Below are 12613 nucleotides of genomic sequence, written 5' to 3'. Positions count from 1 at the left end.
CCCCAGACCCTAGTGCGGTTAAGAGTTCGACCCTTCCACTGTCACACCAGTGTTGACTCTGTACATCAACCTACCTACCTACACTGTAAAAAATAACTATTAAATTACAGTACTTTTTCAGCAACTTATACGTGTTTTTTCCTGTATTTCTGAATGACAGGAAATACAGATAGAAAGACAATGGCAAAATGTACATGTGTATATTTACATACAAATTACATTAAAAAATTGTTAACTTAAAAATACACAAAATGTCAGTTTATTTTTATTTTTTACAAATAATACGTTTTTCACCAAAATGTTCTGTTTAAACACATACTTTCACTTTATCAAAACTAGCTAGATATTTACTTTCATCCCACGGACAAATAACTTCTTAATAACATATTTTTGGGTTTAGACATAGGAACCTTGAATTGTGAACTGCGCTCGGGTAGTTTACATCATGCGATCCCAGCATGCACCAGTCAATATCAAAGACTACAAAAGCCTGCAAAAGCCTTTTTGGGGCTATCTCGTTTATGATCATTGGAAAAAGCACTTTTAGTAAAGCTCTCTCTTGAAGTCGCTTTGGATAAAAGCGTCTGCTAAATGAATAAACGTAAAGACTCCAGAGTAGGACGAAGGAAAGTTAATTTATAGTTGTGTAGAGGCAACGCTCCTGTTACCCAGAATGCCCCGCGGCAAGCTTAAAAAGCTACAAAGTTAAAGGTTTAAGCTTGTGCTGGGGACACACCACAGGATAATCGGGCCGATTTCGACCCTTCCGACAATCCTAAGTAACATATGTCCCGATTATCTTGATGGTTCCGCAGATTTTATCAAATGTTCCCTTGGTGTGAGGTGTGTTAAGAGTGACCACACACTGTAGGAGCAAAACGGCAAAATCAAGGATTTTTTGTCCTCATGTTTGTGGTCTCTCACAGTTTGAAAATCTTATAATATTACAAAAAAATGTATAGTGTGTCCCCAGCATTAATTAGATAAGCATTGTTTGGAGTGTTGTTGTTGTTTGTTCTGTTTTGATATGTGTTGATGGTCTGTAGTTTGGATCAATTAAACGAGTGTGAATGGTGTCCTGGTAGATGGCGATCTAACCTGTCAACAAGTAGACACCTAACATGGACGTTTAGTTTATAAAAATAGTATTTACCAGGAAAGAACAGCATGTACTGTAATATTACAGATATATCTTGTAAATTCGGATTGTTCCTGTTTTTACAACTTATTTTTACAGTGTACCTACCTCCCTACCTCCCTACTTACTTATTTACCTACTTACCTACTTACCTACTTACCTACCTACCTACTTACCTACCTACCTACCTACCTACCTACCTACCTACCTACCTACCTACGTATTGACCGACCTACCTATGTATGTACCTGTCTGTCTTGTATTTCAGTCTACCTGTCTGTCTGTCCACCTGTTTCACTGCCTACTTGATTTTTTGTCTATCTGTCTTTCTGTCTGCCTACCTGTCTACCTGTCGGTCTGCCAGCTGTTTTTCGTATCAGTCCAGTCACCATGACAGCGTAGCCAGCCGTGTAATGCTGATGCAGATTTGATAAGGCAGGATTCTCAGTCTCTGTGTATGTGTGTGTCTCCCTGACAGAGAACAGACCCTACACCAAGCCTTCCATCATGTACTGAGGAGCCCTAGGCCTCCAGCTGAGCAAGGGGTCCATCCTGCCGGACGTACCCAGACACAGAGCCCTCTCCCTGGGGGGACGCCCGGGGCGTGGGGGCTGGAGGGAAGACCTCCCTCACACTGTACAGAACTGATGGAGGGAGGGGGGAGGAAGGGGGAAGGGAAGGGGAGAGGCGGGTGGCTGAACTGCTGACCCTGTCACCCTGCTTCCCCCACCCTCCCCCGTGTATAAACTCTTCTACAGGTTTACTGTATTCTACTTCTACTTTACTGTATTTTACTGTTTGTTAAATGCGAGGAGCTCAAAAGAAAACTGGCTTGGATTTTTCTCTATTTCCTATGAAGCACATACTGAACTTTATCCTCCTCTTCTCCTCCTCTTCTCCTCCTCTCCTCCTCTTCTCCTTCTCTTCTCCTCCTCCACTCCTCCTCCTCTCCTCCACTCCTCCTCCTTCTCTTCTCCTCCTCTCCTTCTCCTTTCATCATCCTCTTCTCCACTCCTCCTCCTCTCCTCATCCTCTCCTCCTCCAATCCTCCTCTCCTCCTCATCCTCTCCTTCTCCTCTCCTCCTCCACTCCTCCTCTCCTTCTCCTCATCCTCTCCTCTTCCACTCCTCCTCCTTTCCTCCTCCTCTCCTCCTCCACTCCTCCTCTCCTCATCCTCTTCTGGCTGTATTTTTATTGTTATTGATTATCATTATCGTTGTTTATTATTGTTGTTGTTATTTTTATTAAGTTGTCGCCCTCCTGTAAGACCCTGTGTTTGTGTGTGTGTGGGGGGACGGCGCGGGGTGAGGGACAGCCAATCAGATCTCTGGCAGCATAGGGGGTGCGTGGCTTTGAGCGGAGGAGGGGGGGGGCGTGCCATACGTTGGCATGGCGACGTCTTTCACCCTCCATAACTCTGCCAGCTGTGTTTTCTTTATTCTGCTGTGTTTCTGCTGTTTCTACTGTGTTCCACTGGTTTATTATACGGTGTACTACTGCGTTTCTAAAGTTTTATTCTATTGTGTTTCTACTCCAGCGATATAAGGAGAGACTTATCCCTAAAGTTACCCTGTTTCCAAACCCCTGACCCGGCTTCATCTCCCTCCTCCCCCCTCCTCTCCTCCTCCCCTCATCAGTTTTAGACCATATGTATAAATGCTTTATCTCCCCTCCCCTTTCGTCCTCTTCTCCTCCCTTCCTCTCGTCCTCTCGTCCTCTCCTCTTCACATTTTTTTTCAACACATGTATAAATGCTTTAGCGTTTTCTGACGTCGTAATAAAGTGGAAACATTTTTAGTGAAAAGAAAAACAGAACTTAAGATGATCTGGAGCTGTGAGCATGCCTGTAGATACGACACTGGTGAAGACCATACCTGCTGGTCTGTTTTATACCTGACCCTTGACCCCGGTCCTGGCCCCAGCCCCAGTCCTGGCCCCGACCCTGGCCCCGACCAGGCTCCGGCCCCGACCCCGGCCTCAAATCCAACAGTGGGCAGCAACCATGTTGATGGTGTTTTAGAAGATGAATCACAGCCTTGCACACTGAAGAATAAAACACACCCTTTTACTCTCTGAAACCTGTTTTACATCTGTGGTTTGTTTTTAGCAATAAAGATCTAGATTCAGACCTGTCTGTCTGTAGTCTGTGGGGGAGGGAGGGAGGGAGCGAGGGAGGGAGAGGAATGGTAGGAAGGAGGGGAGGAGAGGCGGTGAGGACCGAGGGAGGAGGAGGTAAGGAAAGAGAGAGGAGGTGAAGAGGGAGGGAGGAGAGGAGGCGGAAGGAGAGGAGGAAAGGTGGAATGAGAAAAGTTGGAATGCAGGGGAGTTAGAGAAGCTGGGGAGGCGAGGGGAGCTGGGGAGGAGATAATTTTTACTCTTCAATTAGGCCGTGTCCGTTTGATGTGCCCCCCCCAGCGCCCCCCAGTCCAGATACTTCATTAATGACAGGCCCTGATGGAAACACTAGCACAGAGGAGGGATATTTGATCAGCGGAATTAAAATTGAAAATTTGCATTATTTTCATTATAAAACACAGAATATGATTAAAGCTAACAAGATGGGAGAGAAGAAGGGGGATAAGAGGGGAGAGGGAGGAGAGGAGGGATGAGAAGAGGAGAGAGAAGAGGTAGGAGAGGGGTGGGAGGGGAAGAGGGGGATTGGCAGGGCAGGTGTATCTCTGTTTTCACTTTTACTCATTCTTCCGCTCCTGCTGTCATCTGTCCAGCCTGGTTCTATATATTCAGCCTGGTTTCATGTATTCAGCCTGGTTCTATGTGTTCAGCCTGGTTCAATGCGTTTAGCCTGGTTCTATGTGTTCAGCCTGGTTCAATGCATTTAGCCTGGTTCTATGTGTTCAGCCTGGTTCAATGCATTTAGCCTGGTTCTATGTGTTCAGCCTGGTTCAATGCATTTAGCCTGGTTCTATGTATTCAGCCTGTTTCTATGTGTTCAGCCTGATTCAATGCATTTAGCCTGGTTTTATCTCTCTTCTGGCCAGCTTGGTTCTGTATGATCAGACTGGTTCTATGTGTGCAGCCTGATTCTATGTGTTCTGCCTGATTCTCTCTCTCCTCTGTTTAGCCCAGCGTGTAAGTGTGTGTGCTGGTTTAACAGTATGAATGTGTGTATGAGAGGTGAGTGTGCATGTGCTGGGTTAACAGTATGAGTGTGTGTAGGAGAGATGGGCATGTGTGTGTGTGTGTGTGCTGGGTTGACAGTATGAGTGTGTGTATGAGAGGTGAGCGAGGCAAAGGGCAGGTGAACTGGGCTAACGCTAGTTTGTCAGGTTTGAGGGCGCTGGGTTATTTGTAGCGGGCGGCCCTCTCAGGGGCGCAGCTGTAATGAAGCGTGGAGCAAGAACTGGGACGGACCACAGCAGGAAAATGTCACACGGCATCTCCACGCTCTCACAGACATAAATCACACTCGCACACACTCACACACACACACACATACACACAAGCAGGCACGCATGCATGCACACACCTGCCATGGAGCACACACATTATGTCACACGCACACACACACGTTATGTCACACACACACACCTTCGCACCTTCACAGGGGAGGCAGGCATGTTGACCTTTCTGCAGTTTTAGCTCCGCTAGCAGAACACACTGTATGTCTCTAGACTGTGTCCTGGCCTACATGTCAGTGTGTGTGTGTGTGTGTGTGTGTGTGTGTGGTTTGTGTGTGGGGGGGTGTCCTTGCTAGTTTACATTGTTTCTCTGGTGTTCTAATGTCTGCATTGTTACAGAACGTGGAGGGAGTGAGAGAGAGAGAGAGAGAGAGAGAGAGAGAGGGGGGGGAGAGAGGAGGAAAAGACAGGGAGAGATGGAGAGAGAAGAGAAGGACAGACGGAAAGAAAAGAGAGGGAGGAAGAGGGAGAGAATGGGGAAGAAAGAGGGAGAGAGTAGGAGTGAAAGGGAGACAGGAAGAGAGGGAGAGAGGGAAAGAGAGATAGGGAAACTTTAGAGATACCTTTATTGGGCAGTTACAACTGACAGATAACCAAGCCGTTTCACCACACCAGCCATTTCTTATTCAAACAAACCCATTTCACTTACAATTTCACAATTTTACTTTCCAACCAAATTAGGAGAGAGATAGGGAGACAATGAGAGAGCTGGTACAGTGTTGGTGTACAGGATGTGTGTGTGTGTCTGCTTAAGAGGAGGAATGGTCTGCTCCTCTCTCTCCTTCTCTCTCTCTCTCTCTCTCTCTCTCTCTCTACTTCTCTCTTTCGCTTTAAAACTTCTCTCTCCAACTCTCTCTGTTTAACCCTAACCTCTCTCTCTGTCACTAGGGGTGTGGCTCGGGTTGCGGAGAGCTGTGGAGGTGGGCTGTTGGGACTGGGGAGGGAGAGTTCTGGAGGAGGGGTGTTCGGGGGGGGGGGCGGGTTCTGTAATAGGGGGCTTGGGATTGGAGGGGGGCTTGGTACTGGGGGAGCGGGTGGTTCTGTGGAGGGGGGGGCTTGGACTTGGGGAGGGGGAGGTTCCCCGCTCACAGTACGCAGTCTGTCACCATGTGATGGATGACATCATCAACAGCAACCCAAACAGGCTGCGGTCCTCTGAAGTGAACCAGCACACTAACACACACACACACACACTCTCAAACTCACACAGACACACTCATACACACTGGCCTGGAGATGTCTGGAGGCGATAACAAGCTGGTCAGCAGTCTGGAGGGGGGTAAGGGAGGGGAGGAGGAGGGGGAGGAGGATAGGGGGGATAGGGGGAGAGAGCAGGAGGACAGGGGGAGGAAAGTGGGAGGAGAGTGGGAGGAGATGGGGAGAGAATGGGAGGAGAGGGGGAGGAGAGTGGGAGGACAAAGTGGGGAAGAGAAAGATAGGCGAGAGAAAGTATTTAGTGTGAAGTTTCAGTTCTGTAGAGGATCTTAAATGAAATATCCTCCTATAGTTGTATTTTTCCTGGAACACACCTGCATGATGATGATAATGATGATGATGCTGGTGATGATGATGAGGATGGTGGTGATGATGATGATGCTGATGAGGATGGTGGTGATGATGATAAGGATGGTGGTGGTGATGATGCTGATAATGATGCTGATGAGGATGATGGTGGTGATGATGCTGATAATGATGCTGATGAGGATGGTGGTGGTGATGATGATGATGATGAAGATCTATCTCCATAATGTGTGTGTGTGGGGGGGCACTCTGAGTGTGTGTATGTGTGACTGTGTGTGTGTTCATGTGTGTGTTTATGTGGCGTATATGTGGCTCTGTGTGTGTGGAACTGTGTGGGACTGTGCGTGAGGCATGTGTGTGTGTGTGTGTGTGTGTGTGACTGTGTAGTCGTGTGACTGCGTGTGTGTACGTGTAGATGGGCCCATGTGTGTGTGTGTGGACGAGTGATGGCAACCCGTCACTGGTTCACTAAGAAGACACTGTGGTTCTTCCTCTGGTGAGGGTGTCTGCTCTCTGTCTGGTACTCAGCAGGGCTCTCTCTTCTCCGGCTCGCCACAAAACGGAGACGCGGTTCGATTTAAACCTACGGATGGAGACCGACCTCCCCCTCTCTCTGGTGCTCTGGCCTGACGAGCTGAGGAGCTGAGTGGGTGGGTGTGGGTGTGGGCGTGGGTAGGTGGGTGGGAGTGTGTGTGGTTGTGTGCGTGTGTGCGTGTGTGTGTGTGTGTGGGTATATGTGGGTGTGTGTGCATCGCTGCTGTCTCCTGTGTGCTGATGGATGTGTTTGATTTGTCTCCAGTGAGGTGAAGAGATGGTTGGTTACAGAAATAACACAACACAGCGGCTTTTGTCTTTCCTTCTCTCTCTCCCATCCCCTCTCTTTCTCTCTCCTTCTCTCTCTTTCTCTTACTCTCTCTTTCTCCTCCCTCTCTCCCTCTTGATCTCTCTGTGTCTTTCTTTTTCTTCCTCCCCCCTCTCTCTCTCCCTTCTGTTTTCTCTCTCTCCCCCCTCTTTCCCTTCGTGGTGCTGAGTCCTAACAGACTGTCATTGACAGGCTCCATTCATTATTGATCAAGGAGGCGACTGGCTGAAACGGAGTAGCATGCTAAAAGGCTGTATGGTACTGGCTAGCATGCCAACAGGCTGCCTGGAGCAGGTTAGCATGCTAACGAGCTAGCATGCTAACCAGTTGCCTGGTACGGGATAGCATGCTAACCAGCTGCCTCGTACTGTATGGGCTAGTATGCTAACTAGCATGGGACAGGTGGGAGGACAAGGGGGAGGGACGGGTGGGGGAGAGGGGGGAGGAGGGGGAGGGCAAGGCTGTCAGGGTGGGTTACTGGGCTGTTGTGTAGGCAGGCAGAGCCATCTGCCCCAAAGGGAGCCTGACACACCCAATCACAGCCAGGCTCAGCCTGAGGACCCCTCCAGCTGCCCACACTGATGCCTGTACAGAATAACTGCATACTGATAGACAGACAGGCAAACAGATGAACAGACAGACATGCAGACTAACAGACAAGCACACAGGCAGACAGATATCCAGGCAGACAGATATCCAGGCAGACAGACAGACAGACAGGCAACATGTCTTGGTCTTTATGTCTCTCCCTCCATCAGGATAATCATGGAAACACATTACTACTCCAACACATTCTCACGCGACATGTATAAAAATACTGGAGGGAGGAGGAGGGGGGAGAGGAGAGGTAGGTCTCTAGTTAGCTCATGTAACATCCTGTGTGAAGCAAAGCTGGGAGCAGCTCTACTGGGAAGGTAACACATTTATAAACAGGAAACAGGAAGTCCTCACTGGAGACCACACCCACTCCATGAACTAGAATGGACAGTGTGAGTCATGACTGGAAGAGAGCTTCTGATTGGCTGTATGAATGCGCATCCCCCTCATGATGATGTCATGTGACCGAGCAGGAAAGCCTATAAACAGAGTGTTTAAACATGATCTATCTGCGTATCCAAAAAGCATTCAACTTCTATTATTATGGGATGTTTGCCCACTGACCCTCTGTTCTATCCTGGTCTATCCGTGGGCTGCCATGACAACCCTGCAGGTCTATATGGAGCCTGTTGCTGTTTTTCCAATAGAAACTCATGGCGAAGACCACTTCCTGACTTTGCCCAAATCAAAAACCAGGGTGAAAAGCATTGCTTCCGGACTCTGCTCCAATTAAAAACCCGGGTTGACTAACACCACTTCCTGACTTAAGCAGATGCTTTCAACCACAGAGACATTCCAATAGTACACATATAACTCATATGTCATGTGTACTTTTCTATCTGGACCTTGAGTCTGCAAAATAAAATTATATTTAACTATGGGCCCCATGTCTAACATCACCAACAGCACCAATAACAACATGAAGAAGAACTTCAGCAGGACAAGACTTGAATCACAACATCAGATGGACAGACAGGTGATCTCAGTGCTGAAGGGAGAAGATGAGACAGGTCATCACAGAGCTGAAGATAGGGAATGAGACAGATTATATCAGTGCTAAGGGGGAGACAGATTATCTCAGTGCTGAGGGTGAGACAGATTATCTCATACTGAGGGTGAGACAGGTTGCCTCAGTGCTGAGGGGAGAGGGTGAGACAGGTGATCCCAGTGCTTTGAGTGAATAAGTTGATCTAAGTGGATAATGTGAGACAAGTAATCTCAGTGCTGAGGGAAGAGGGTGAGACAGGTCATCACAGAGCTGAAGTTGGGGGTGAGACAGGTCATCTCAGTGCTGAGGGGAGAGGGTGAGACAGGCTCCAGTCCCTGGTGGAGGGCTGGTGTTCAGGTTAGTCCTAATTAAGGCTGAGGAACTCCTAGCATTAGAGCCAGCCCCTCCAGACAGACAGCCCTCCTTTGAAGTCCCTTTTACTGTTCTACTACACACTGTCTAGGTACACCCCCGACACACACACACACACATACCCCTAACACACACACATACCCCTAGCGTGCACACACACAACCCTAACACGCCTGTAACAAGGCCCAATAGGGGACAAAGCCCTCCTCTCCTCCTCTGTTCTCCTTCTCCCGTCTCCTTGTCCATTCTCCTCTTCCCCTCTCTTCCTCCCTTTTCTTCTTCTCTCTCCTCCTCCCCTCTTTCCCTACCTACTCTTTGAAGTTTAAGATGGTAAATAAATGCCTGAACCTATGCTGGGTCTCTAAGTTTGCCTGGCCTGGTGTGGTCTGGTCTGGCCTGGCCTGGCCTGCCCTGGTGTGGTCTGGTCTGGTCTGGTCTGGTCTGGCCTGGTCTGGCTTGTTCTAGGTTTGGGTTAGGACTTGGTCTAGGCCCCTGTCTCCCTACTTCTCTGTCTCATACTGTTTCTCTGCATCTCTCTCTTTCTTTTCTCTATCTCTTCCCTTTGCTCTCTCTGAATATCCCTCTCTCAATATCCATCTCACTCTGGCCTGCCTGATCACCCTGTGTGACTGTGAGTGCATGGTGTTATTGAATATATACGTACATGTGTGTATTGTGTGTGAGTGTGACTAAGTGCATAGTGTTTTTGTATGTGCCACTGTGTGTGTGTGTGTGTGTGTGTGTGTGTGTGTGTGTGTGTGTGTGTGTGTGTGTGTGTGTGTGTGTGTGTGTGCATGGTGTTACCGTATGTATGTGTGTCTGGCAGCCAGTTAAATCCACTTTCTCCTCTAAAATCCTAATGGAGTCTTGTTCTCCAGCCTGTGTTGTTACGTGCTCCATTTGTCCTGCCCCTCTGCCCCCTACCTCCCACCCCCCTCCTCCACCCTCTGCCCCCTCCTTCCCACCCCCTCCTCCACCCGTGCGCCCCCCTCCCATCTAGACCCAGAGCATTGGAGCGCCACCACGCACACTTAAAATATTCACCAGCAGGAGAGGGAAAAGTGTCTGTTCAGCACTGAGTTAGGGACAGGATAAAAGCAATACTCACACATGTCACCCAGAAAGAGAGGTGGAGACAGAGTGGAGAGGGAGAGAGAGGGAGACAGAGAGAAAGCGGAGAAACATGGAGATCGAGAGAGAGAGAGAGAGAGAGAGAGAGAGAGTAAGAAAGGGTGAGAGAGAGGGAGAGAGAGGGATTGTGGCAATGATGAATTTGTCTTAAATAAGTTATTTGTACAGAAGACCCAAACCAAGAGGCCTGAAATGGACAAGATGAGTGACAGCATGGTACAGCTGTTACTGCAGAAACCAATAAGTACATGAGTGGTATAAATACAGACCACTCTGTGTGTGTGTGTGTGTGTGTGTGTGTGTTCCCACAGTGTGAATAATTCAAAAGTACCTGGCCTTTAAAAAACAACATCCTTTTGTTTGAAAAAGCAAATGTCCTTTTGAGTTCTGTCTCTGTGGGTTAAGGTTGGGTTAGGCTAACGTAAAGCTGTTCTGGTTCTCTCTACTCTCTTCTGATCATGTCTCCCTGTCTGTCTATCTCCTTGTCTCCCTTTTCTGTTTAATGTCAATCAGTCAGTCAGTCAGTCTATCTGTCTGTCTGTCTGTCTGTTGCAATATTTCAGTCCAGAGAGACAGTATAGGAGATGAAGAAGCATTACTGTGGGTTTATTATCCCCGTATCTCCGCCCCCAGATGGGTTTAAAACCCAAATACGTTATTATTCACCTGGAGAGTGTCACGTGAAGTCTGCCCCATTTACCGTGTTCAACAACAGCATTCAATAAGGATGGCCACTGGCCGCGCGCTCAACGTGATGGGCCGGTGCCAGCTTTTCTTTAGATGGGCTAGTTGTTCCCGGGCAATCTGAAGATTAAAAACATCTCCTGAATTACAATGACACGCCACAAAATAAAATTAATGCAGTGTTTTCATTAAAAGAATTGAGTGTGTGAGTGTTTCCCTATCCATTAGGTGGGGGGGGGGGGGGGGGAAGCTACCGTGATGCCCGCACGTCGCCTACGGCTTTTAGGCAAATACACAGCATCACACCACCGGCCCGGTGCACTCCAATCACTCCGCGCTCCCACGCGCGGCAGACTAGGAGGCAGCGTATAGCCTACTGATAGGAAAATCTTGAGGAAGCTGTCGGAGGAAAATACACACCAATTTAACGATCTTACAGGCTGTGCAATTTGTCCGCTGACTTCATGAATGATGTCCTTTTTAAATTGTATTTTATACATGCATTCTAAACATTTATGTATTTTTTTGTGAAACTTAGGCCCTACCTCCAGAAATACAGGCCTATTCATTCGTACAGGCTATATTAATTTTAATTTACACATTTATTTAATTCCAATTTGTATAAAATCCCTCACAAAAATCTTTACTAAAATCAGTTCATAATTTACTGAAACTGTTCCGTCTCCGTGTGACATGTAAAGCCAGTCTGCTCCCGCTGAGCGCCACTCGCCCCTCCACACCCCTCCCCAGACATCCTGAGCCCAAACTAAAAACATCTGATTTATGGAAAGTCCCGAATTGAAACGTCTCCGTCAACACAGGCCGGTTACCGCAGCCCGGTTATAACACAGCTACGTTAACGCAGCCCCCGATTAAGTGATTATAATACAGCCGCGAGCTCCTCCGCATTACTATCAGATAAAGTGGCGGGAAACGCTTTAATCTGAGAACATGTTTTTTAATCAGCCTCCTTAAGTCAGTAGATAAAAGATATTTTTCCAACAATTATTTTGCTCTTTATTACATTTACCAAGCGTGCATACTGCATGGTGCATAAGGGATTCGGATTTTCCATCGCATCTTGAGACAATTGAATCCACAAACAAAACATTTAACCTCTAATAAGGAAACTGATTAGACCTTTTTACCTCCACATCAAAGAACGAGGTCTAATTAAGCAAACGAATTGTTTGAGCAGAAAGGAAATGGGTTCAGTTCAACTGTACACGACTGTATCCGTTGCATTTGTTGATTATGAAGCGCTATAGGCTAAATTCTACAAACTTAATATTGAGGCCGTAAAAAATAAGGGGCATAAGTTTTATTGCGTTGTATTTTTTCGTGCTCATTTTCTTCCGTGGTTCGGTTTAAGCACCTTGGCGCCAGATGTTCATTATCAGAGCAAAGAAAAATGATTAGGCCATTCTCTGCGCGAGACCTCCGCTGGGACACGGTTCCAAAGTAGAGAGAGAGAGAGAAGAGAAAGAGAGAGTTTGTTGTGTGCATGAGTGTCTGCAACCAAACATGGTATGGCCTTGAACTAAGGTGGCACGCAATGTTCACTTTCAACCGCGCTTTCTAAAACCAAGCAGACGAACGAAGCTACAACTTTCCATGTCCCATAGTTTTAGACAGCCCTTCGCCGGTGTACGGCGGAGTATCATAACCGGAGAAACAGGCCTGCAGTAGTGCCTGTACAGATATCACGGTCAGACATGAACTCAGTGATGATGGACGGCTTTGTCAGTGAATCTATAAAACCTACGCGAGACAGTAGGCCTACATGTAGGCTATAGCCTAAGGAACGCGAAACCTACATATACTGTATGTAGGCTACCTTTTGACATACCGTGATTAGGGCGTTGGTGTGATTAGGATATAAAGGCTGCATATAAAATGCA

At 47.6% G+C, this 12613-nt stretch overlaps 1 protein-coding gene across 1 annotated transcript in view; it reads left to right on the top strand.

Annotated features, from left to right (window-relative positions):
• The window catches only part of dacha (dachshund a), a 74826-nt gene extending 71562 nt beyond the window's left edge, over positions 1–3264 (top strand). Inside the window, 1 exon segment of the mRNA XM_084683580.1 lies at positions 1617–3264. Coding sequence (XP_084539706.1) covers positions 1617–1654 — 38 coding nt within the window. The 3' untranslated portion in view covers positions 1655–3264.
• The last annotated feature ends 9349 nt before the right edge of the window (positions 3265–12613 follow it).

This window comes from Hypomesus nipponensis, chromosome 20 (genome assembly GCF_054491055.1).
Source record: "Hypomesus nipponensis isolate SF chromosome 20, ASM5449105v1, whole genome shotgun sequence".
Classification (NCBI taxonomy): Eukaryota; Metazoa; Chordata; class Actinopteri; order Osmeriformes; family Osmeridae; genus Hypomesus; species Hypomesus nipponensis.
The sequence above is the reverse complement of the archived record's forward strand: the minus strand, read 5'-3'. Positions and strand labels throughout refer to the sequence as shown.